The sequence below is a fragment of the Perca fluviatilis genome, chromosome 4, assembly GCF_010015445.1.
Source record: "Perca fluviatilis chromosome 4, GENO_Pfluv_1.0, whole genome shotgun sequence".
Classification (NCBI taxonomy): Eukaryota; Metazoa; Chordata; class Actinopteri; order Perciformes; family Percidae; genus Perca; species Perca fluviatilis.
This window is the reverse complement of record NC_053115.1, coordinates 7,563,749-7,589,543: the sequence shown is the minus strand read 5'-3', so window position 1 is coordinate 7,589,543 and position 25,795 is coordinate 7,563,749. Positions and strand designations below refer to the sequence as shown.

The 25,795-nt window shown below is 43.6% G+C and overlaps 2 protein-coding genes across 9 annotated transcripts in view; both read left to right on the top strand.

Moving 5' to 3' along the window:
* Nucleotides 1–8,050, top strand: part of sulf2a (sulfatase 2a) — a 41,655-nt gene extending 33,605 nt beyond the window's left edge. For 4 of the 5 annotated variants that reach the window (XM_039798583.1, XM_039798585.1, XM_039798586.1 and 1 more), the window contains 16 exons: nt 1,300–1,450; nt 1,738–1,913; nt 2,121–2,249; nt 2,528–2,584; nt 2,716–2,845; nt 3,289–3,502; nt 3,905–4,187; nt 4,312–4,408; nt 4,514–4,608; nt 4,695–4,754; nt 4,839–5,005; nt 5,188–5,330; nt 5,503–5,611; nt 5,702–5,735; nt 6,218–6,271; nt 6,662–8,050. In XM_039798583.1, the coding sequence (XP_039654517.1) occupies nt 1,300–1,450; nt 1,738–1,913; nt 2,121–2,249; nt 2,528–2,584; nt 2,716–2,845; nt 3,289–3,502; nt 3,905–4,187; nt 4,312–4,408; nt 4,514–4,608; nt 4,695–4,754; nt 4,839–5,005; nt 5,188–5,330; nt 5,503–5,611; nt 5,702–5,735; nt 6,218–6,271; nt 6,662–6,692 (1,930 nt within the window). In that variant the 3' untranslated portion in view covers nt 6,693–8,050. The remainder of the gene's footprint in view (nt 1–1,299; nt 1,451–1,737; nt 1,914–2,120; nt 2,250–2,527; nt 2,585–2,715; nt 2,846–3,288; nt 3,503–3,904; nt 4,188–4,311; nt 4,409–4,513; nt 4,609–4,694; nt 4,755–4,838; nt 5,006–5,187; nt 5,331–5,502; nt 5,612–5,701; nt 5,736–6,217; nt 6,272–6,661) is intronic. The other variant, XM_039798587.1, reaches the window with a different exon arrangement.
* Nucleotides 8,051–8,832: 782 nt separating this feature from the next.
* The window catches only part of arhgap46a (Rho GTPase activating protein 46a), a 36,468-nt gene continuing 19,505 nt past the window's right edge, over nt 8,833–25,795 (top strand). Inside the window, exons 1-2 of one of the 4 annotated variants that reach the window (XM_039798580.1) lie at nt 8,833–9,027; nt 23,388–23,894. In XM_039798580.1, coding sequence (XP_039654514.1) covers nt 9,014–9,027; nt 23,388–23,894 — 521 coding nt within the window. In that variant the 5' untranslated portion in view covers nt 8,833–9,013. Of the gene's footprint in view, nt 9,028–12,509; nt 12,741–22,945; nt 23,240–23,387; nt 23,895–25,795 lie in introns of those variants that run through there. The other 3 variants (XM_039798581.1, XM_039798579.1, XM_039798578.1) reach the window with 3 other exon arrangements.

Below are 25,795 nucleotides of genomic sequence, written 5' to 3'. Positions count from 1 at the left end.
AGTGTTACCACTGTAATGAGCCCTGCTAATTTGTACCATTTTGTCAGCCATGATCAAAGAGAGGCATGAATGATGTATGTTTAATGCATAGGAAATTATTTCGGCAAACACACACACACACACACACACACACACACACACAGACACACACACACACACACACACACACACACACACACACACACACACACACACACACACACACACACACACACACACACACACACACACACAAACACACATAGGCGCACCTGAACATTTCAGCCTTTGTCTTCCTGACCCTCCATTCTCCTGACTGGCTGTCTAGTGCTGCTGGCTAATGCCAGGCCTGATATTGGCTTCGAGAGACAGATCCAAGCCCAGTAATGAGACTGCAGTTTCTGCCCCTTCTCTCCAACCCCCTCACACCCTTCTCCTGCTTCATCTAATCCCTCCAGTATCATTAACCTGTGCCATGCAGGCTTTACACACAGACCATTCTGGAAATTCAGCCCTGGTGTCTTTGTACTGACTTTTAATTGCTCTTTCTCCATAAATTTGCTCTCCCTCGGGTGATGTTTTCTGAGGGCGCTTCTGTGGCTATTTTTCTCACTCGATCCCCCTCTGCCCTTATCAACCAAATGAAGAGAGAGAAGCAGTAAAAGTCCTGCACCACTCTGGTGATAAACCTTCTTCTCACCTCGGCTCCTTGCAGACACGTCTTTACACTACATTAGATTTGCCACTGTGGACCAGGCTGTGAGACATTAGCATTTCTTAAAAGTCCAATCGATCCGCTTTAAACGTTAAATACATTTTCTTCAAGGATCCCATTAACTATTTAGCAGTGTTTATTCTCAAATAATTAAAGTTCCATATAGCCCGGAGTTAATTATTGATCAAACTCTGCTCACTGTGTTCAGGCCAATCGATTGCTGTGCTTTGCATTTTACATGGTTTATGTAACCTCCAGTTTAGCGTTGCATAAACAGTTTTTTCTTGCTACTTTAGAAAGAAAGGTATAGGAGACATAAGCAGACACAGGCAGAGAACATTACTGTGAATGCACAATGTAACTGTACACACACTGGTACATTTTGTATAATTCAATTTACAGCTATATCACATGGAGAGATGAAAAAAAAAACTGAATGCAACTGTATGGGGAGTTACAGTGACATATACTGGAATGGGTGCTGTGCTTTGTTTTTTTCTCTTTTTATGATGTAAAAGAAGCAACAAAAATGAAATGTGAAGTACACCGCATTGAGTTTTGTTTATGTGGTTTAGCTTGTGCTTTCTGTCATCTACTTCTTTCAGAACTCCCAGCTACAACTATGCCCCTAACTTAGACAAACACTGGATTCTACGCTACACAGGAGCTATGAAGCCCGTCCACATGCAGTTCACAAACATGCTGCAGCGCAGGAGGATGCAAACCCTGCTGTCTGTGGATGACAGTATGGAGAAGGTAGGTGGGACATGCAGGCAGATAGACATATGCTTAAACACAGAAACACACACACACACACACACACACACACACACACACACACACACACATTTCATCTGACAGTCTCAAGTCCTGAGAGATCTGTGCTTGTTCTGACTGGGACTGTATAATGTATTCACTGACACACTTGGTAAATTGTTCAATGCCTTTTCCTTAAAACTGGCACGGGAGACTTGAGCTCTCAAACATGAAGTATAACTTTTTACACTGTGTGAGTGTGTAATGAATGATATCCTCCTGCCTAGTTGTACAACATGTTGGCGGAGACAGGGGAACTGGACAACACCTACCTCATTTACACCTCAGACCATGGCTACCATATCGGTCAGTTTGGTCTGGTCAAGGGCAAATCTATGCCTTATGAGTTTGATATCCGTGTTCCATTCTACGTACGAGGACCTAATGTGGAGCAAGGTGCCATGTGAGTGACAGACTTATTCATTCAATATTCTGATGTCTAGAATAGATACTGTCCTCCAGTATTATATGTGTGAGATGTATGATATTGTGATTTCCCTTGCGGGATTACATGTAATAAAGTATAAATTATTATTATTATTATTATTATTATTATTTGTTTCTACCAAATTCCAATGAAAAATATCACCTCACCTTTGCTTCCCTACAGTAATCCTCATATAGTGTTAAATGTTGACTTGGCACCGACTCTGCTGGACATGGCCGGTGTTGCTATCCCTGCAGAAATGGATGGCAAGTCTATCCTCAAGCTGCTGGACACAGACAGGCCAGTCAATAGGTGAACACACACACCAATTATTTTGCTCAGTGTCCTGGCATTTAAAAGACAATAAAAACATGGCATTTATCATGTTGCAGATTAGATGGCTATTTGCCAAAAAGCTGTTTGCCTGGACTTTGTAAAGTTTTACTATTTTATTTTAATTTTACAATCCAAATATAAACCACTTTCCTGTCAGTGCTACACAAGGATGGCATTTGAAAATGGAGTGCATGTTGGTTCAGTGTAAATATCACAGCGTGGTCTGACAGGATTTTTCATTTCTTATTTTCCAGGTTCCAGTTGAACAGAAGGAGTAAAACATGGAGAGATTCTTTCCTTGTGGAGAGAGGGTATGTTTTATTGATTGACCTTTTGCATGACATGTTCTCAGTCCAGGTACTGTCTTCTGTCTTCTGGTGACATCAGACTCCTTGTCTTTGGTTGCTTGAAGAAAAATGCATGTGTTTTCCTGTTCTTTTAGGAAGCCTCCACATAAGAGAGCTGATGGGAAGGAAATGGCTCAGGAGGAGAACTTTCTGCCAAAATACCAGCGGGTGATGGACCTGTGCCAGAAAGCAGAGTACCAGACGTCCTGCCAGCAGCCAGGACAGGTACTGAACCTGCAGGAGCTAAGAGGGAGAGGTTATTAAAGTTTCAGGGGAACAACATGGAGTGTAGCTCAGGCAGGGTGATAATTTGCAATCTGTTTGACAATTTACTGAGTATAATATGCAGTCATTGTACTCTCATGGTTCATTGTACTCTCATGGTTTCATTTCAGTTCAGTGTGCTGAGTATAATGTGTGTGAATACGTGTATGTGTAAAGAACACTCTGGTTTGTTAAAAAAAAACTAATAAGAATATTATAAGAATATTTTAATACTGTTGATCTGGAGTATTTCTTGCATTTTAGGGTTCTTTGTATGGTAATTTGAGTCTAATCTGATAAAGAACATTTTAAATCAATTGGTTTCTATGCATCAGCAATTATGCTATGCTACAGTGCAAGCCTAAACACCCAGCGTCATGAAATTTCCCTCTGCCTTATTTCAGAAGTGGCAGTGTGTGGAGGACCCGACTGGCAAGCTGAGGCTGTATAAGTGCAAGGGCATGGCCAGTCTCTTTGCTCCACGTATGCAGGCTCTGATGGCCAGCGGTGCCTCCCACGTGCAGCTCTCTCCCACGTCCAACTCAGACAGCTGTAACTGCGACGATGTGGGCTTCAAAACATCCGTCCTGAAGAGGAAGAGGCTGCTCACCAAGAAGAGTAAGTTCCTCTTGTCACTCACATGTACCGTTGTTCTGGTAGTAACTAATAGATCTGATTTTGTTCAGAACGACATTTGTGCTTTACTTTGAAATGTCCTTGCAGTAGCCTACAAAACTTGCCAAACAGGGCCATTCATCTCAGGCTAAATTAAACCAGTTTTTGAAGTATTCATGAGATGAGGAGCATGTGGCTGTGCTGCCATCAAGTGGTGGACTAGAGTAGACATGTGAGCCTTTACAGTAATCATAGGGCTCAAACGATTCATGGAATATGATACCGAGAGCATGGAATGAATCATCAATATTTTCTATTGTCGTGTGCTGGTCTTCACTTGTCTACATCATCATAGATCTTGATCTTCAGCATCGAAAACCCATCCCTCTTTTTCATCTTACTCAGGTCCCTCTGTCTCGTCTCATCCAGAGGTGAAATCCAGTAAGTCTGTCTCTAGGAAGCGCTGGGCCCGCTCTGTGTCGTTCGAGCTGGATGGTGACCTGTATGCCGTAGACCTAGAGGAGGGCTACCGGCCCCTGGGCTCCAGGAACAGCAGCTGGGCCACAGACAGGAAGAGAGTAGTGGAGAATGAGGAAGACAATGAAGAGTTCAGTGGCATGGAAGTCACAGCCAAACCCGCCACCAGCAATAAACTCACACCACCTGATGCTCTTAAAGTCACCTACAGGTGCTACAGTGTACATCAGTCTAAATTAATATGTAATGTTTTTCTGATTAAAGAGAGAAATAAAATGTTAGGAAATAATTTGAGGATTTTGAGTGCTATTGTGCTTCTTTTTTTTATCCTGCAGGTGCTCTATTCTTATGAATGACACAGTAAAATGTGACGGAGGCCTCTACAAGTCTCTTCAAGCATGGAAAGACCACAAACTGCACATTGAGCATGAGGTACTGCGACATTCTGTACCTTATTAAAGCTCATAAAACCCATTTCACAGGTTGTTAGTAGCTTTTAGCTAATGAGCTTCTTGTGATTGTTCCTCCTGTGTTTAGATTGAAACCTTGCAGACCAAAATCAAGAACCTGCGTGATGTCAAAGGTCACCTGAAAAAGGTGCGGCCAGAGGAATGTCAGTGTAACACTCCCAGGTAAGAATGTGTCCGAACCGCACTGTAATCTGCATAAAAAGCTATTTAGATAATGTGACAATTTTTTTTTGTTTTTGTCTTTACAGTTATCTCCTCAAGAAAAAAGAGACGTCCAGGCTCAATGCAGGGCGCATGCACTCAGTCAGGTAAAGATTTACATTGTTTGGCAATTCTTTTTTTGTATTTCCTTTTGCAGTCTCGCTGTATTGAATTTGTTTTGTTCTCATCAGAATGCCATCAAAGCAACAGAGTCAGTGGCTGCAGAAGGAGCAGAAGCGCAGAAAGAAACTACGTAAATTCCTCAAGAGGCTCCAAAACAACGACACTTGCAGCATGCCTGGCCTCACTTGCTTCACCCATGACAACCATCACTGGCAGACAGCCCCCTTCTGGACAAGTAAGGAATAGCATATGGCTGTATGAATAGAGTTGAAGAATATCGTTGTGGAACTTTTAAATATTTTCCAAAGCAGGTATAGTGAAAATAATATTTTGAAACACTGTTGTAATACCGCCTTGTTTTTCCACTCTCACCCCACCCTTCCTAACCCACTCCCACTCCCTCCCTCCTTCCCTCAGTGGGTCCATTCTGTGCATGCACCAGTGCCAACAATAACACCTATTGGTGCCTAAGGACCATCAATGACACACACAACTTCCTGTTTTGTGAATTTGCTACCGGTTTCCTGGAGTATTTTGACCTCAACAATGACCCATACCAGGTATTTCATTTGTACAGGCACACTGTACTCTATGGCAGATACATAAATAGCTTACAAATAATAACTATAAAATGATCCCACGACATGATTCATAGTACATTCCTGTGAGCATAGAGATTTTTCAGAGTTTCCAAAGCACTTGCTGACTATTTTGTCCTTATTATTACTGTAGCTGATAAATGCTGTCAGCACCCTCGACCGCAATGCTCTGAATGCAATGCACCAACAGCTCATGGACTTACGGGGCTGCAAGGGACATAAGCAATGCAGCCCAGAGAAGGGTGAGTAAAAAGCCTCTAAGGCAAACATGATTGATTACAGTGCCCCTAGTAATTTCAGACTGAGACTAATGTTACCCTACTTCCTTTTAGGAGGAAAAGAGCGAAACTACTTCAGTGAATACAGGTATTTTCTTCTTTCTCTTACAGCACAGTTGATTACTTTTATAAACACGGCAGATGGAATTCATGTTACAATTTGAACTCTGGGAGGTTAAATCCTCCCTAGTGTGTCTTTGGTTATGTTTCTTCTTACTGCCAGTCATCTGCGGAGTCAAGAAAATGAAATACAGGTTCCTGTACTGTTGTGATCAAAGCCTTTATAGCATGCAGAAGCCAAAGAAGGCCAAAATGCAAGCCTGCTTTTCAGCTTCTGCTGTTACCTTTTTGTAATAAAGCCTAATTGCCTGTCTCTGCTGTGCGTGTGTGTGTGTTTGTGTGTGTGTGTGTGTGTGCGCATGCATGTATATGTGTGTGTGTGTGTGTGTGTGTGTGTGTGTGTGTGTGTGTGTGTGTATGTATGTGTGTGTGTGTGTGTATAAACCTGTGTGTTTGTCTCCATGCACGTGCATTTGCCCTGCACATGTATATGTGCTGTGCATGCTTCAGGCCAGTTCATCGTCGAAAGAGGCCAAAAGTGAAGAAGCCTTCCTCCAAATCGCTGTGAGTTTGTCATAACCCATCTGTTCCTTTGAAGTCAGCCAAGCTTTACTCCTATCTCCATCCAAATTTTTTTTCAGCTTGGTTAGATGACCCAGCAGCATGCTCCCCTCTCTCCTCTTTACTGTAATTCTGTACTCCTATACTTACAGTAACTCTCATTTACCTGCATTGCAAAGCTACACCATCTTTTTCATTTACTTACTCAAATAAAATAAAATAAAGCAATGCAGATGTGACATTGTCTTATTATGTTGTGTTCTCAGTCCTGTTACTGTCACGTCTTACTTTTCCTAGCAGTGTTAGTAGGACCAGATCACAACTGGAGCCATGGTTTCCAGTGAAAGCTGCTGGTGGCACATTTAATTCACAGTCTTTGTTTTCCCTGCACAGAGGGCAGATTTGGGAAGGGTGGGTTGGTTAACCACCTGCATCCCACAACCCACCACATTGGCCTCCTCCAGCGAAGGAAAGAGAAGGGGGAGTGCAGGCATACCTGAGGACCTTGACCACACTTCGATGGACCATAACCTGAGATACTACTTTACTCTTATCTGGGTTTTCATTTTTGAGAGAGCTGCTCTTCATTACTCTCACCCAGGCAGAGGAGATGCTGAGACTGAGGGGAAGCTTAAAGACTCTCCAATTGTCACTTCTACCTTCGCACACATTTCATTCTCATTTACATCATCTGTTATGCCCCAGCTGTCCTGGAACCTTAACATTAACAGGATGCTGTGAATCAAGTGGGATAGTTTGATGTCCACAAGCCATTCTGTCTAACAGTACTGATTGTACATAATATATATCAGCTTTATTCAGCTTTCTTTCATGACATATGGGACTGGGTGGAAATATGATGAGTTACATGTCAACTCTGCTGCTACTCAATATTGTCATGGCCTCATGATGTCTCTGTGCACATGCTGACTAAATCATTAGTCCTTGGAGTAACAAGACATACAGTATGTTCTTTCTCTGCATCAATGTGTCTGCACATGGAAGTGGTATGGACTTTTAAACAACCGACAAAACTCTTTGCCATGATCTTTTGTATTATAGTTGATCTTAACGCTGGTGAATGTCTTTTATTAAGCATCATCTTCCTCAAAGCTGTGAGATGTGAAGTGACTACAGATTGCCTGCCTTGATTGAACCCCATCCAGTGTCAGCCACACTTTGAACAGGCCTGCAGTAAGCACTATCTCACAATGGTAGAATCCAAACCGCCAGATTATTTGACCACTGGCAGAATGCATCATTAGTAAATGCCGTTTTACTCCTTTGTATTGTCATTACCATCACTGTAGAATTATCTATATAGTTTGATCAGCTTGCTATACATGGTGCTACAGGATAACAATACAGAAGTAAAACCTTGCTGTACAGTACAGTATGTATTTGAATGTATGTTGTGCAATTAATATAAATGTTTACAATATTTTTTATAATACTGAAGAGGCAGACCTTGTATGATATGGCTTGACAAAATGAACTTGTAGGGAAAAATGTAGCTTGAGAAATGTCATTGCCCGCAACTATGTATGTTTGTCCTTATTTACATCGGAAAAGCACTTAAAGGGTTCACTGTGAAGAGATACGCCTGTACGTTTAATGAATATATAGTTTACTCTGTGCCAGAGGAACAACACAACCGTGTAATACTTATTGATGTGAATTTTAGCAACCTGCCTTTGTTAGCTTCTTTGATTTTTCTTAGCAAATATTTCCATAGACCTGAGCGCTGATAGTTATTGTGAATAAAGTGTTGTTTGACCATAACACATGAGCCAGCTTTTATTCTGAAATTGCATAGTGGTTTTTGTTCCTGTCCAGCAGGTGTCTCTGTCTGCTTGTCCCATTATAGACAGTAAAATTAAGGCTGACAACACAAGGGTTACATGGGAGGTTACTACAGCTCACTACAATTATAATAGTGAAGATAGCTAATTGTGTGATCATAAAAGAGATAATGTACTAAGCTCTCTGACTGGCTGAATTAAATGAGAATACTTTGTAAAATGAGCATATCAAATGCCTGATATGATATTCAAATATGAATCCAATAATCAAAAAGCGTCTCTCATACTGGTGTGTCACTTAGCAACCGCAGTGTTGTGGACCTTTCAAGATGTGGTTTTATTTAGCAGAGGGCTAAATCTTAGTTAAGTTTGCTAATGAATAGCATCTTTTACAAATAACGACTTAATAAAAAAGTATGTAAGCCTTTTTTGTAACAATAAACTATGAAAACAAAGAATGCAGTTATTTTAATTCACAGAAAGATGTACAACTTTGGTAGCGTAAGTTATCGGTCCAACTGCAAAGATAAGTTGGCAGACAGTCGAGGACCGTTAGTGTTCCCTCAAAGCATGATGCGATAGCTCTGGTCACATAGCTGGCTTTTTACATGTTTTATTACTCTGCTTTGTTCAGCCAACTGAGCCACTAAAGTGTTTTGCTTATGGTTTGGCTTCTACTCTTTCCAGCCAGCTAGTCGAGGGGATAGTGTAGCTAGGGGGAGTGGTGGGGGTGCAGACCATGCAGGCAGACTGGGTGACCCCCATCCCAACCTATGACTCACGTGCAGAGGCGGAGACTGCGTATGAGATTCACCACCGGAGAGGACCGTCCCGTACTCACTCTTCGGACCGCTCTGTGCGCTCAGAAAAATTACCTTCACCCCGATAGCAGCTAAACATCGTTTTCCCTTTGTAGTGACGCCTTGTTTACAATGTGAAGAAAATGGCGGCGACAAGGTAAGTTAATTCTCACTTTAATTTCACAGTGATAGAAACTTAACTGGAGAAAGTTACGAAGCCAAAGCTTGGTTGCCTCGCTTTCACCCCCGCCGCTTACAGCTTTCCGAGGGCAGCCAGCAGGCAGTGAACAAACCACGCCACTCAATGGATAATTACATTGTTTAAGTACTTTGCAGTGTTTGTAGGTGGTTTTAAAGCTTACATGTTTGCTAAACGTTTGTGAAAATGAAGTAACTTACGCGATTGAGAAAATTCAGTAATGTGAGGAGAGTAGGTTGAAATGATTCATTTAACTTAGCTAAAACTTGAAATTCAAATGTATATTTTCTAACGTTGGGCAGTTATTATTCTGGCTCACCGGATGTACAGCAGTTATAAACAGTTTAACTGACGTTAATTTGTAGCTTGCTAGCACGTAGCTTGGGAAACTACGACAGAAGTTTGACACTTAAAGTACAGTTAAGTTTTGCCACCATTTGGTATTTGTAGTGGAGTTAAATTAGCCGTAGCTGTGGGGGAGGTCGAGCCTACTTTCTTCGTTAAGTCTATCATCAACCAGACCCATCTTTAGATTTTCCCTAATAAGTCTTTGCTGTGGTTAAGAGGCCAATAACCCAAACGGAAGGCAAATGTTCCGCAGCCCATTTGTTGCTCCCATTTTTACTGGTGGAAGAAAGGTAACCGGGGCTCTTAGCTTTAGCTACTGGTTTGATCTCCACATGTTGAATTTCTTCAGCATCTGCTTTGACTGCATTAACACTTTGTTTAGCTTTCATCGGTTTCTTGAGACAGATGGTTTGCTTTAGTCCTCCCAGACTATATAAAGCTACTGAGATGAAAAGGATTACTTTGGTTCCTTTCACATTTTCCTTTAACTGTTTTTTAGTGCATGGCTTTACATACAGTAGACAGACTTTTAATGGCTAAAGCTGATGTTTTGAGAGTCTTTGATGTCCTAATATTCCTCCTCCTATGTGTGTACCACTACCTCCTGTTGAATACTACGCATTGGCCACTGTTTTACAACCGAGCTGCCCAGACAGATGTAATTGATATAGCCTGAAGTGATAAGTTTGGCATGCCATGCCAACCTGACTTCCTGGGTGCATCGTTTTTTTTCCATCCCCCTGCCAGCTGGTGCTTATCTGATGACAGTGTGGTGTTGGTTTATGCAGACGTGTTAACTTCTTTATCTGCCCAGCACTACTTTGCACATAGAGAAGGCAGAATGGCGGGACAAGACAATGGTCCATTTGGTGTTGCTCCCTCCTAAAACATGTCTTCCATTAATTTGAGCTTGTCACCATGAGGAGCAGAAATTACAATGGGCTGTTCTCTCACTGTTTGCCTTACTAGCTCACAACAGTAGACCGACATAAGGGAACAAACCATGCAACCCCTTACAAGATTAATCAAAATTGGGTCTTGGACGATGACAAGGCAGGATGTCCATCCTACAGAGGATTTGGCATTGGACAAGTTTATTTGCCAGTTGAGAGGAAGTGATTTTGAAGCTTGTACTCCATTGACAATGGCTTGTTGTGAGTTACGTGTTAATAATATGACTGTGGATGATACATTTTTTTAGACCTAAAGCTTCAAATCATATTTTCCAGCTTCCATCCCCTTCTTTCCTGTTTTCTGGACTATAATCCTGGTTACATCTCTGTGGCTCAGTGTTGTTAACGCTCCACACCCACTTTTCATCTGACTTTGATTCTCTGTGGCCTGCCACAATGACACTGTAATGAGGTTAAAGTGGTTTGCCAAAACACATTTATGTGTACCTGTACATCCACTGCCATCTGCAGAGATTAAAGGCTGGGTTAGATTCCTGGCTCACACTAGCTTGAACCTGACGCTAAGAGTGCTGATCATCACTCACTAGCATTACAGGGGATAATAACGTGTGGGATGGTCATGTGCACAGATAGGCTGAATTAGTCACCTGCTTCAAAAGAGTTGAACGAATCTATATCATCGTAGTGAGCTGTCAGTGCAAAACTTAAATGAGCTCTACGCAAAAATTACAAATGCACATAAAATGCAATCATTCATTACACACACAAATGTTACATTGGAACAGACAGGGATGAGACACAAGTTGTATTTGCCCCTTAAATGCGGCGTTGTATTTGTCTCACTCTATTCCAAACCTAAAACTCTGTTGTTATTAAGAAATATTAATCTGTCCCTACACTGTTGATCCCCAGCAATGGCCTCTTAAATCATAATCCACCCCACTCCTCCCCTCGGGCCCGTACAGACCCAGCATTAACATCTTCAGGCTGCTCTGCACTTCTAAGCCTGGAGGGCCTGGCGTCTGCACCGTCACTTCATCTCGAGGACAATCGCGACGTTTCTTTCCTGTGTGGCTCCTCGGCCAGCCACTGACCCCCCACTCACCCTGTAACTCAGCTCTGGGATTAGACACTGGCCTCGTTTGTCATGTCAGCAGGGGAGGATTCGGGGGGATGGTGTGCTCCAACTTAAAATGTAGTTACAAACTGCTGGTGGTGGTAGGCAAGCAGGTCAGAAACTAATAGTAAATGTTTTTTTGGCAGCACGCAGATTGCAGAGATTGAATGCTTGAGTTCATTTTTAAAAGGCTGGGCAGAACATGTCTTCATATTTAAAGTGCTCATATTATGCTCATTTTCAGGTTCATAATTGTATTTAGAGATTACAGAATAGGTTTACATGGTTTAATTTTCAAAAAACAACACAAAAACTCACCCTGTGTGTTGAGCTCTCCGTTTTAGCTACAGAGTGAGGCATCTCACTTCTGTTCCATCTTTGTTGGGAGTCACACAGGCGCAGTAGCTAGGTAAGGACTACTAGCCAGTCAGAAGCAGAGTATGAGGGAGTGCCACGCCAGCAGCTAGGCGAGCATTATAACGTGTGTTACAAAGTGACGCACGTTTGTCTCTGAAGTAAAGGCTGGACTACAATAGAGCTGTTTGGAGCAGTTGGTAAACAGTGTTTTCTGTTGGAGATGGTAAGTCCCTTTGGGGTGGACTTTGGGCTTTTTCACTTTGTAAACCTATAACATGCACACAAACAATAAAGGAAAGGGAAAAAGCCAAAAAGCATAATATGAGCACTTTATGTATGACCCTGAATGATCTGACAAGATAAAGTTTGGACAATGAATGTTTAGGGTAATTAAACACAATTACATCCGAATAGGTTTATTCTTTCTTGTTTGGACAAGCGACCCCATTGTTCCTGCTCGGGACAGCTGGTGTACTGAACAGAAATGCCTGCCTAAATGTGGTAAACACCCTGATCCCGTCCTCAGCCTGCATATGTTCACTTCACTCTCGTCCAGAGTCTCTTCTGACCTGAAAAATCCCCATGTGCTCTTCAGCCAAGGAAAGGGGTGGATTTTAGGAAGGACAGGGACTTCTGTTTGGTCAGGTTTACCCCTATAAAAGGGAATTTATAGACCCTGTTGCTGGAGTAGTGTCTCAGACGGACAGTAACTGCTCAGCAGAGCAGTATGGGGGCAGAAATTTCCCAGCATTGCTGCTGAAAGCTGCAGCATTTGTGGGAGAAGGGAGGATGGCAGGACATGACAATACTCTCCATACAGAAATCACAGAGCGCTGCTTCTCTGCAGTTAGTTTGTAGGCGGATTTCAGCGAGGGTATCTCAAGTAACATTTAAGACTGCCAACACTAAAATGTTCTGCTGGAACCGGTGGCAAGGTAGGCACTTCTTTCTCACATCTCATGAAGAATCAGTTTGTTGCAGTGGGGGGTGAACATTGTGGCATCTACAGGGAATGAATTCACCATTAGGCCATGAAAAATCGCTAGTTGGAAAGCAGCATGGGAAAGGCTAGCCTTGCTGAACGTGGTTGAACGACCTTGTGAGATCCAGTCTAATCCAGTGCCAATGGAGAGGGGAAACTGTCTCTAGTTCTGGATTAGGGCAGCTGTTGAAGGAGGTCACCACAGACCTCGTATACATGTCCCAAAGCTCCTCCCCGCCCCGGCTCTGATTGGCTGGGCACCCCCTGTGTTGAGGCACCACAGAGAGTTCTCGTTGAATGAAGTCTGCCTGTTGATCTGACAATAGTCTGCATTGTTCTGTTTCATCACAGGCTTCAGAATAGGGTGCATTTCATAGGCTTTGTAATGCATATGACCCATGAGTCATCCCAGGACATTCTTGTCAACTAGGTAACCATTTCTTTTTTCTGTTCCCAGAGAGCCCACAGATTTGTGTATAACAAGAAACTGTAGGCGACTGCAGCAAAAGGAATAATTTTATGATTTCCCAATCAATTCATTGTGTTCATGCGGTTGTCTTTCACAAGCAAGCAGTCAACATATTCCTTTGTATTCCTTCTTGCTGAAGACAGAGTATAGGCTGGCATTGTGCAGAATCCAAAGTCCACTTTAGATTTTTTTTTTTTTTACCCTGCCACGGTTTTAAAATAGAAACCCATGTCCAAAAGTGGCACACATTTGCCTAGCATAGCACTCAGACCAAACTGGACCATCTGGTTCATGCAGTTTGTGCGGTGTGCAGTCACTCCAGTGACTCAGAACTGCCAATCACGCTGGGAGTTTATTTACTCGTCTTCATTGAGCGATGATGACATTTCCTTGTTGTAGAGTTGCTGCAGGATTATTGCGTTTGACTTTACAGAAATTGGCAGAAAGGCATTGTTTGCCTCAAAGGTGTTAAATCTGTTGGTAAAACACCGACGTGCCGCGAAACATTACATGTATCGACTCTAATCATTACCGTGACTGTGGTTTATCTCCAAATCGAAATGGCTGTCTGCCCGTAACACCGTGAAGAACGCTCTTTACATGAAGCCGTTTTTTTTTAGCTTCGATAAAACGATCTCTCATGTTTTTTCACACTCTCCAGCTAAATGTTTCTTCTTTTCCCAGCGTGGTGAATCTCTCTCTCTCTCTAAAGCATATTTGAGGCTGTTTGACTCCCTGTGGTCTGTGCATGAAGAATAACACAGATGTTTGTACAGAGGAACCTGTTCTTCCCAGCCGACCGTGTTGAACTGAAAAGCGCAGCTCGCGTAGTTACAAAAATTCAGAGGTGCGAAACCACGCGCCGCGACAGCTTGCGGGGTCTTCGCGCTGGAAAAGACAGCCGCGGTGACGTCATTTTATGGCGCACGCCCCTCGCGCCGGGAAACACTGTGGCTACCATAAACCAAGCTTTACTACTGCAGCAAGAGAAAAACTACAATATGCCAGGGATGCTTTACTTTTAAATCTGTCACACCTTGAGACTGTGTTAGCGTCTAGCCCTTTTGGAGGTAAATCAGGTGACAGGGTGAGCTCTGTTCATCTTTATCCTCCCATGCCCGCCGCCTTCTCTCTGCGAGGCGTGCGGATGCCCGGCTGTTTGGTCTTAAGGCCCGGACACACCGAGCCGATAATCTGCCGTTGGACAGTCTGGCGAGGTCGGTGACTCGAGTCTGTTCGGTGTGTTCCGTGCCGTCATCCGTCCGAGGGGCCGTCGGCCTTCATTTTGGCCGATTTGACATTTATAATCGGCGGGGCGGGCACTGCCGGCAGTCAGACCAAATGATTGGTGGAGAGCTAACCTGGAAACGAGGTGCGGGATGAGCAGGATGAGCGTGACTAGAGTCTCTCAAAATCTGATGAAAATCTTTTAAACTGATCTTTGGTGATCTGAAATGAAGACAGATTCAGCAACTGCACGGCCTATTTCTCGCTTCAAATGTTTTCAGAAACAAGTTTCAGTGAACTATTTTAGTACAATATGAGATCGTATTCTGAACGAGCCGCCATGACAGTCTGGCTTTGAATTTCCGTAGAAACCAGACCCCACGTGACGTGTTTGTCCAATCAGCTGACGGTTTTCATTTTTTGGGGCGACAATACAGATTAGCGCCGCCTTCTGTTATGGAGGCGTTTTACGTCTCGTCTCTCTTCGGTGTGTTCTGAGGCACTTTTTGGACCAACTCTGGGAGACTGATCAGTCTTTTCTGCCGTCTGGTTGGTGTGTAAGCAGCTTTAGAGTGCTTTACCTCTCTTCCCTTCCTTGGCAACCTGCAGCTCTGGTATCTGGGTTGGCTCACATAAGGCCGGCTCTATCATGCCTTACGTGTCTTGCCGTGAAAGACGATTCCTGAACTTGTGTGTCAGCATACGAGGAGTGAGGAATGGACACTGACAACTGCTGCTGAAGGGTGGGGGTGGGTGGTGGTGTGTGTGTTGGGGGGTGGGTGAAGTAGATAGAAAAGGTCTGCATCTTTTTTTAGGCCATGTCCCCATTAATGTGGTTCAATTTGAAAACGCTGTTTATGTTTCTGTCCACCCTGTCTGTGATAACTTATTTTCTTTCAGCATATCCAATCGCACCATCTGTGTTAACATTGACAAATCTGTAATAATGTATACGTCATAAATTGAATTATGCTTTTGGAAGTCCCATCAGTAGGACAGAAGTGGGCATTTGTTTAAGGTCTCATTGATCAAGCCAAGTTCTTGCCCATTGATTTTTCACACCCCTTTGATCATCTGAATTCTTCAGGGGATGTACAGAAGATGGATAAACCCTATGAAGATTCTGACAAGAGGCAACAGAGTAAACAAGACAGGCAGTATGCAGCCCTGTGGGTCTGGTTTACAAAGAACATCACTGTTAAAGTCAGAGAACAAGATAACTATACCCTCGGCATTAACTTTATGAGGGTTTCTGTGGGGATGAATGCCAAGTTGCCTCTCAGAAGTCCATTGCTCTATAACCGACTCTGCAGTCTATATGCAGGTTTGTTTGTTGTTAAATTAAATGCAACACACACACACACACACACACACAGGGACCAGTTGTGCCATGAGTTCTACTGACCTTTAACTCTGGTGACACGGCAGGAACGGGAGGTGTTAAACAAAAGGTCCAAAGAATGTGTGTATGACAGGTGCAGGGCTTTTTTCTGTCATCTGACACAGGTGCACTCTTCCCCCTGATTGTTCTGGATGCCTGGTCTGAGTGCATAAGCCTAACGCATCCTGCACAGTGACGACCCACATAACACCTTGTCCCAGCTCTGTTTCCAACAGAAACTTATGGTTCAGCGGATGCCTTTGCAAAGGCTGAATCATTCTTCTGATCAGGACAAGATTAGCTTCCCTCAAACTCAATTTAATGTATCATCAACAAAGTACTGGCAATGGAAACATGTTGGAGGAAACGCAAGCGCCCAACCTGACCTATAATTTCTAGCCATGTCCCATAATTGTTTTTTTTAATGGGGAAATATAAAGGGGAGATGTCAAAACCCTGACCTATACAAGCACCCCTACACACCCTTAAACAAATCATATTTAATAACACCAGCAAACAGATATCCTGACCAGGGTACAAAATGATCACCATCGACTAGCCAAATGCTGCTAAAATATGCAAGTGGCTGGTAGATTTGCTTTACTCACCAGCCAAAAGAAAACAGTTGTGATCCATTAAATGGCTTGTAAAATTTTAACATTCACTAGCCATTTGGCCAGTGGACAAAAGGTGTTAATTTTGCACCCTGATCCTGACAAAAGTTTTTAAGGAGAAAAGTGTGTCTCTCAAATATTTTCAGTGCAGTCATGTCTTGCATCTTCACTCCAGCAGCAGTCAACATGCCAGGTTTACGATGACTCTCTTCGTTAGTCACAGCTACTGGAACTGCTGCCAAGCACTCAGTAGTCGGTCTGTCCCTGCTCTTGTTTTACAATATTTAGATAAGCAGGTTGCCTAGCAGCCATCCTGAATAGACTTTGTACTTGAATATACATATCAAACAGAAGTCTGCTTATGGCAGATCACTCCTTGTATTTTATTGAGGTGCATGCCTCTGCTTGCCTCGAGAGTGCAAATTACCAGTGGTTTCTTATTGTTGCTACATTTTTAATAGTTTTGTACCTGTGCAGCTATGTGAGTTTAAATTCCTTCCTCTTCTCTGAGCAATCTCTTGTTTTAAGGCCAGTATCTGAGGAGAAAGGAGGTTTTTATGTGTCTAAATAGGAAATGGCAGGGCTGTGTGTATATATACTGGCCAGGGTGGACCTTGGCACTTGTTGCTGTGCCTGGTGAACAGAGTGCTAAGGTTCCCTAGATGAATGGCAGGCCCTGTGTGAGAACTCAGCCTGCCTTGGTCCACAAGGGACGGTCACAAGCAACCGCTCAGAATAGTCTGTTTTTTGAAAGGGTTAGAGGTTAGCTTACAAGAGTCTGGATTGGTGAATGGAAGCTTAGCTGGCTCGCTGATTTTGTCTTATTATCTCCCCTTAACAAGTTTAGGGACAAATTAATGCAGTAACCCCATTTGGCTCAGTTTCTGAAGGTGTCCTACAGTGCCTTGCGAAAGTATTCGGCCCCCTTGAACTTTTCGACCTTTTGCCACATTTCAGGCCTCAAACATAAAGATATAAAACTGTAATTTTTTGTGAAGAATCAACAACAAGTGGGACACAATCATGAAGTGGAACGAAATTTATTGGATATTTCAAACCTTTTAAACAAATAAAAAACTGAAATATTGGGCGTGCAAAATTATTCAGCCCCCTTAAGTTAATACTTTGTAGCGCCACCTTTTGCTGCGATTACAGCTGTAAGTCGCTTGGGGTATGTCTCTATCAGTTTTGCACATCGAGAGACTGACATTTTTGCCCATTCCTCCTTGCAAAACAGCTCGAGCTCAGTGAGGTTGGATGGAGAGCGTTTGTGAACAGCAGTTTTCAGTTCTTTCCACAGATTCTCGATTGGATTCAGGTCTGGACTTTGACTTGGCCATTCTAACACCTGGATATGTTTATTTGTGAACCATTCCATTGTAGATTTTGCTTTATGTTTTGGATCATTGTCTTGTTGGAAGACAAATCTCCGTCCCAGTCTCAGGTCTTTTGCAGACTCCATCAGGTTTTCTTCCAGAATGGTCCTGTATTTCCCTCCATCCATCTTCCCATCAATTTTAACCATCTTCCCTGTCCCTGCTGAAGAAAAGCAGGCCCAAACCATGATGCTGCCACCACCATGTTTGACAGTGGGGATGGTGTGTTCAGGGTGATGAGCTGTGTTGCCTTTTACGCCAAACATAACGTTTTGCATTGTTGCCAAAAAGTTCGATTTTGGTTTCATCTAACCACAGCACCTTCTTCCACATGTTGGTGTGTCTCCCAGGTGGCTTTTGGCAAACTTTAAACAACACTTTTTATGGATATCTTTAAGAAATGGCTTTCTTCTTGCCACTCTTCCATAAAGGCCAGATTTGTGCAGTATACGACTGATTGTTGTCCTATGGACAGAGTCTCCCACCTCAGCTATAGATCTCTGCAGTTCATCCAGAGTGATCATGGGCCTCTTGGCTGCATCTCTGATCAGTCTTCTCATTGTATGAGCTGAAAGTTTAGAGGGACGGCCGGGTCTTCGTAGATTTGTAGTGGTCTGATACTCCTTCCATTTCAATATTATCGCTTGCACAGTGCTCCTTGGGATGTTTAAAGCTTGGGAAATCTTTTTGTATCCAAACCGGCTTTAAACTTCTCCACAACAGTATCTCGGACCTGCCTGGTGTGTTCCTTGTTCTTCATGATGCTCTCTGCGCTTTACACGGACCTCTGAGACTATCACAGAGCAGGTGCATTTATACGGAGACTTGATTACACACAGCTGGATTCTATTTATCATCATTAGTCATTTAGGTCAACATTGGATCATTCAGAGATCCTCACTGAACTTCTGGAGAGAGTTTGCTGCACTGAAAGTAAAGGGGCTGAATAATTTTGCACGCCCACTTTTTCAGTTTTTTATTTGTTAAAGAAGTTTGAAATAGTCAATGAATTTCGTTCCACTTCATAATTGGGACCCACTTGTTGTTGATTCTTCACAAAAAATTACAGTTTTATATCTTTATGTTTGAGGCCTGAAATGTGGCAAAAGGTCGAAACGTTCAAGGGGGCCGAATACTTTCGCAAGGCACTGTATCTGTCCATCACAAATGCCACAATGGCACTGAAGCATGAACCTGCGTTTCAGCCATTACTAGATTATCTGATGAAACAGTGCTACCATAGTTTGGTCAAAACTCTATGCTACACAGAAAGAAACAATCTTTTTTTTCTCTCTCTCTGTATTGTTTATCTTTTTGACAAAATCAACAACCACATTGGTATTTGAGTTTGTTTGAAATCCAAAGCTGGACAATGACACAAGGCAGCTAGTTGCCCTATTTCTAGTGAATGTATTGTCCAGTCCTCTATGTTTACCGCTTCTGGGAAAAGTGCCATTTACACTTTTGGCGTTGGCTTAGAACAATGGAGCAGATTCCATGAGCTATATTCTGTTGTTTCCCTCACTATGGGAAACCGCTCTCAGTTCTAGTTATTTTTGGAGCCGACTGTAAATTGTGGATGATAGATGAAGTAATTGTCCTGCAGAAGGAGACCTTTGGCACATTGGGACTAAGAGTAACAAGATGGTTGAGAAGGTGTGCTTGTGTGCACGTATTTGCATGTGTGCCTGTGTCAGTATTGTCCTCTTGGTCTCAGTGGCAGCCTCTGTTTGCAGAGATATTCTTTTTTACAATTTGACAAGCTTTATTTTTAGTCACTGTGGAATAACCATAGGCTGCTGAAGCGTCTCCTTGACCCAAATGGGAGACAAAGATCCTGTGTGCCGCGGGAGAGCAGAGAGTGTGTTATTACACGCAAGAGTAAAAAGGACATTGTATTTCATAGTTAGATTTCCAAATCTTTTTAAAAGCTGTGGACAGTTTTTGAGACAGAATTGTCACCAGGCGAATGATACCCCCACTGTTACAATTAAACAATCTAGGTTAGCTGAAAATATCCTACTTCTCAACTCTCTATGTTCCTGTATTAACTGAAGTGCAATCAAGTACTGGTTTAGGACACACACAAACCCCCAACACGGGTCTCTGGCATGCAAGTCTGCTTCAATTAGATTGAGTTTCCCCAGAGGAAAATCAGGTGCTCTGTCGTTTAGTCAAAGAGCCATGTGTGTAATGAGTTAATTTTAGCTCAATATAAAACATTTCTGTTGAAGTTCTACTTCGCTGAGCTGGTGCAGACTGCATTCCAAACCATTTATGAACATTTGCAGCACGAAGCAGACTGCCTCAGTCGTTTGGAGTCCTGCACTACATTTATGTCTGCCTCTCAAGTCAGAGAATCACCTCAAGCTGAGTAGGCTGAAGTTAAATGAATTGGTACTGCAGACAGTAACTTTTCACCAAAAATGTATAGCAACTAGGACGGCGTTTGTCCGCTACTTAATTTTGAGACTGAAGCATGTGTCGTTAGGGTGGAAATAACTCTATTTTCATTTTAAATGTGGTGAAATAAAAATGTGTCGACCTTAGTCCTTGTAAATCCTGCAGAAGACAAGTCCCTTTGTATTAGGCAAACCCATGTAATGGACATCACTCATGTTTTTTGAGTACTCCCAAAGCATGATGTTCCAGGAATTTCATAACCTGAACACTGGTCCGTCTTCCTGCTTATCTGGTCGAGTCAACAGAGCCCAGCAGGCTCGCTCTCAGCTCTTAACTGCTGTTTATTTACCCAGAGGGAACAGTCCTTATGCAACCACTACATCCCGTGCTGCTAAACTCGTCAGCCATGGCCTCCACAGTTGACCCCCCAAACCCTGGTTTCCTGTTGGGGTGTTCAGGACATGGTCCGGCATGTTACAGCTTGTGCTGGTTTCCCCAATGTCATCACTGCCATGGAGTTTTGGGATTCATGCCTCAGCTTTCCCTCACTGCCTGTTCATTATGGATTGGTTTATTTGGATGCCAATACAAACACTGCATCTATAGAGAGCGATGACAAACACAGGACTGAATAATAAGGAATGCAGCATGGAGAGATCAGTTTCTCAGAGTGGGAAGGGCTCTTTTGGAGGCCGGGAGCAGTAAAAGGATGAAGGCGCTGGTATGTGTGGGATGGTATTGACTGTTTGGCCTCCGCTTTGAATGCCCCATTATTTGCTAGGCTTCCTTCCCATGAAGTGTTGCGAATCTAATTAGTCTGTAAGTCATCTTCTGATAGTTGGGCCTCATTGTGGTAGCTCAGACTGTAAACGCTACTCTGCTATATTGAATCCAAACCCTGCATCACAAACAAACGCAAGTGATTTGACACTTGCATATACTTTTCCCCTAAATGTCCCCTCTCCTTTTCTTTCATGTTGAGTCCACTAAGGTCAGGGCTGCTTGCCTGGTGTGAGGGGTTGGACCAGATGGCTTCCCAGCATAAAGCACTGGGACACATGGGAAGACCGTATGTGAAAGACTCCTATATCCTCTCCATGCTCTTTCTATGTTTACCTGGCTGTTAAATCCACTGATGGAGGGCCTTGTGCTGGAAGCACATAAAAGAGATGTAGATTGATACTTAGTACATAGATAAACAGGGACGTGAAAGTTACTCAAGGGTTTGCAGTTAAAACGGATAACAGCTGTTCCTCCCAGTGAGTTGTAGTCAACACGGTGACATTGTAACCCTGGCAGACCTGACTGGCACCACCACTGTTTCTATTTCTGAGGCCGGGGGTGCAAGCAGGGTTGATTTGGCTGGCACGTGAGAATGAATGTGGGTACATGTGGTGGACATTGTAGGCACTCTTATCCATGCTAAGCTTCGTGCCCCTCCTGATCAACCCAGGTAGCCTGGACAGCAGGCTCCCTGTGACAAACAGCCGTGACCGGGAGAAGAAAAGCTTCTCTGTCCCGAGAAAAGCTGGGAAAATATCCAAACCTATGCCGGATTGTTGTGACACTACTTCACTCTCGCTGGCACTTTTCTCTCAAAGATACTAGGCTATGGTTGAGTGGGATATTGAAAAAGAGAAAATAAGTGTTCATTATGTGAGACAAGAAGGGAGCGTTGTGATTTATTGAATATCTTGAAGAGAGTCCTTTCTCTGGCTCTGATCTAGACCTCTACTGTGTCTGACCCTGGGGAAAGGACTCCTGCTGCCTGTTTGCAGTGTTCCTGTTCCCATATGGATTTGCTGCGTTAGAGAACTACGTACATCAAAGGAGACATAATGGAGCCCACTAAAGAGTAGCATGACCTGGATATATAGCACCAGCAAACTGCAGTCCTCACTTATTTGTCAGACATATTTATTGACCTTGATTTTATGTAGGTAGCTGCAGCATTTTAGCGGTTGACCGTTATGGGTTTTATTTTAATAGCCAGTGCCAATATTTAGTGAGCAGGATGGACCATATAAAATGCTGTTTTTTTTTCTTTTTTTTTGCATCTGATAAGATACAACAATTTAAAATAATAATAAATGTGACACAAAACTGATGAACTTAAATGAACATTTATTTAACACTGTGTCTGCATTATCTCTGTTTAGTCTCTGTTTGGTTGTCGGCTATAACTCGCAGCATAGCTTTGAAAACGCAACCCTGTAAGCTAGTTTAGCTGGTCGAAAGCTTGCTGCCGTGGAGCTGACGTCTGTCCACAGAATGGCGAAATTGAAACTGCCTCAGCCACGCTGATAAGGCTGCCTGCAGAAGTGTCTGCACTCAGTTTTTTGTCCTCGTGAGCTCAGGCATCGGCCAATGCCGATTATTTCAAAATGGCATTAATCAGTCCAATTAATCGGTCGATCACTCCTGCATACACCTGTAATGTGGGGTGATATTCATTGCAACATGCCACACACTTTGTTTGACGCAGATAGATGGTGTCCTATAATTTCTCCGAAATTCAGTTCATGTTCTAATTGCGTGTAATTGGTTGTCCCTCTTATCTGTGCTTTTTGCATATATACCTTTCTGCAAACTGGGTTGTTGTTTTCTCCATTTCTCTCTCTGCCTCTCTTTTGCTCCTCCCCTTGTTCTCTTTTTTTGTTGTCTGTGTGTATTGTGCTGAGTTGGCTGTTGCCACTCTGTGATTGTAGTTAAGCTTGGTGGTTTTTGCCTTTTAGTAGCACTCGGAGCGTATGGTTCTCTTTGGGCCTTGCTGACTCCATGCCTGGTGTCTCACTGAGCGAGTCCACCTGTCCCCTTATTAAGGAAACTCACACCATCACTCCTGCTGCTCCATTGCCTACCAAAAAGATGACATCATTGCAACACACACACACAGATGGATGCAGTAGGGGACACACACATTGATACACTCCCCATATGGGCAAGTGGGCATTTGTTAGCCCTCTCAATCTGTCAAACAGTGTGAGTTGTTTACTGCTTGTCGAGTTGATTAGTACTCAGGCGTGACCGTGGCCCCCAATGCATCTTTGTATCCCGTTGGTGGATAATCTGTTGTCATTTTTTAGCTGTCCATAATACTTTATCCTTTGTCCTTTTTCTTCTCTTTCAGCTCTGATTGGGTGGAGATCCTGGAGCCACGCTCCCGTGAGCGTATGTATGTGAACTTGACCACTGGTGAGTGCGGCTGGGAACCCCCCTCAGGCGTTCCTGTCCGCCAGGCAGACGGTAACCAGTGGTGGGAGCTCTTCGATCCCCACAGTGGCCGCTTCTACTACTACAACTCAACTGGGCGCCGAACAGTCTGGCATCGACCCCTGGGAGCTGATATAGTGCCCCTCTCCCAGCTCCAGGCCATGAGGCGATGCAGCGAGGCCAAGCGGGCTGGAGGGGCCGTGGACAGGCACCACCATGGGACCACGGGGAGTATCGGCAGTGTAGGGAGCCAGGGGCGCTTCACACCTTTGCCCGAGCAGGAGGGAGACAGCCCTGTCCCCAGAGCTCCGGAGACCGATGAGGAGGCTGCCAACCCTGAGCTGGACCCGGCAGTGGACAGCAGATTGCAGGGAGACGGAAGCAGCACCGAAAACAGCACAGACGGCAGTAAAGACCCACAGAGGTAAGCCTGACCAAACCTTCAGTAGCCTCTACAGTAAGTCTGGAAAGTGATTTGTGCTTAATCATTAGTGGCTCAAATTACCAGGAAATGTGATAGTCATCGCAGCATGTGGCAATGTGAGTCCTAATGACTTTCAAATGCTTCTGCTCTAAGAAATTGCAGGAATATTTTGACTTTTGACCACTCAAGCCAAACTCAAACTGCTTTTTTATTTTCATTCTCACTTATCTGAACATTCCATGTATCCCATGTTTCCATACTATTGCCTGTGAACCGTGCTCAGCCATTTCAGCAAATCGCTACCAAATGGGGAGAACGGTCTGTTATATTACAGAGCATGACACCCCCCCTCCCCCTGTCCCCCGTCCCCCCACACTAGGGTCACTAGTGCAGAACAGCCCCCTAACAGTAAGTCATTCAGAGACCCCATCATGTGTTTGGCGTTGTGGCCTCGTCCAAACCACCGTCTCTTCCCTCCAAGCCGGATTCCAGACATGCCACTTCTGTTTCCCCTGGCACAGGGCCACTGAGGCCATCTTAGTGTCCTTCTGTGTGCTCACAACCACCCTGCTCCGCTCCGCTCCAATGCTCATTTCATTTTCCTAAAACAAATCTAGGCTCCAGGGCATCAAAGACTGTAACGCCCCGTATGGGTGAAAGCCTAAACGTGCACGCATAAGAGGCATGTGAGAGAGCGTTGTCTGTGGTTAATAGCAAGCAGAACCGCTACATTCCAGCTGCCTATAAACAAGGCGGACCCTGCTGGTTTCAGAGGCTCTGCCGTGGCAACTCTGGCTCTCCGGTTCCTCCTGGCTCTTCTTGTACCTCACCTTGGCCCTTAGGAGGTCTCTCCTCTGACCCTCCGATCCTTTGGGATTACGTAAAGGTGGAGGGGGAACTAATTGGTCAGCCATGGCTGTTGAATGACACTACTGGAGGCCTTGTTGCATTGCCTCTGGTGTGTATGGGGAGTGTTAAAACTCCCCACAGGGGCTCACTTTGTCCCAGCGAGTCAACCGCTCCCACAGCCTTTTCTGTCTCCCCTAAAACAATGACCAGCTGTGTTCCTCAGAGGAAGGCTGAAGAGTCTTTAGCCCACAGAGGCTTGATACCCTACTTGGCCATATGGCCCTTCACGTGCTCACTAGCCTCCATTTTTTTAGCAGGTAATTAGAAACCACCACAAAATGCACGAAGGCGGTGGAATGTGACAGCTCAAAATGGATACAAAACAACTCTGAGACATGCTTGTCTTCAGTTAGTGGCCCGCCATATTGATAATGACAAGGATCAATGGGTAAGAACGAGGGAGAATGTTTAAATGAAGAGTTGTCACGGTGGTTTGAGGTTAGCTAATTGTTCTGTCCCACGAAACACAGGAGTGTTAGGGGCTTTCATGAGAATATCCTCTTCCTTTATTTTGTTTATGCTACTTCCGTTTTTTTTTTTTAGTTCCATAGAGTAATGGGATATTTCATTGTTTAAAGTTCGTCAGTCTTTGATTTGAACGTCTCAGCTATTTTAGACTTCATGTGTTTTTTTTTTTTTTTTTTTTTTTCCTCTCTCTGTGAAATTATGGCGGAGATGAAATGTTTTTGACTTATGACCTTTTGAAAAACAATGCTGTTCTTTGTGAAGATGGGACAATCCCAGTTCTTCCAGCACCAGTTTACTTTTGTTTTGGGCTATTAATAAATATGTTCATAATAGATAGAGTTTCCAAAGTTTCCACAAAACACACCCTGTGTGTCATTCTAAGCACTAGTTGGTTGATTTCCCTGTCTTTTGTAAAGCTCATATCTTTGTATTTGTTTATGTTCATGCTGAAAGGAGCACACCTACTATGTCCGCTTGAGTGCCAAATCTGTTACTCATTGGCCAAGTCTTATCACATGTTCTGG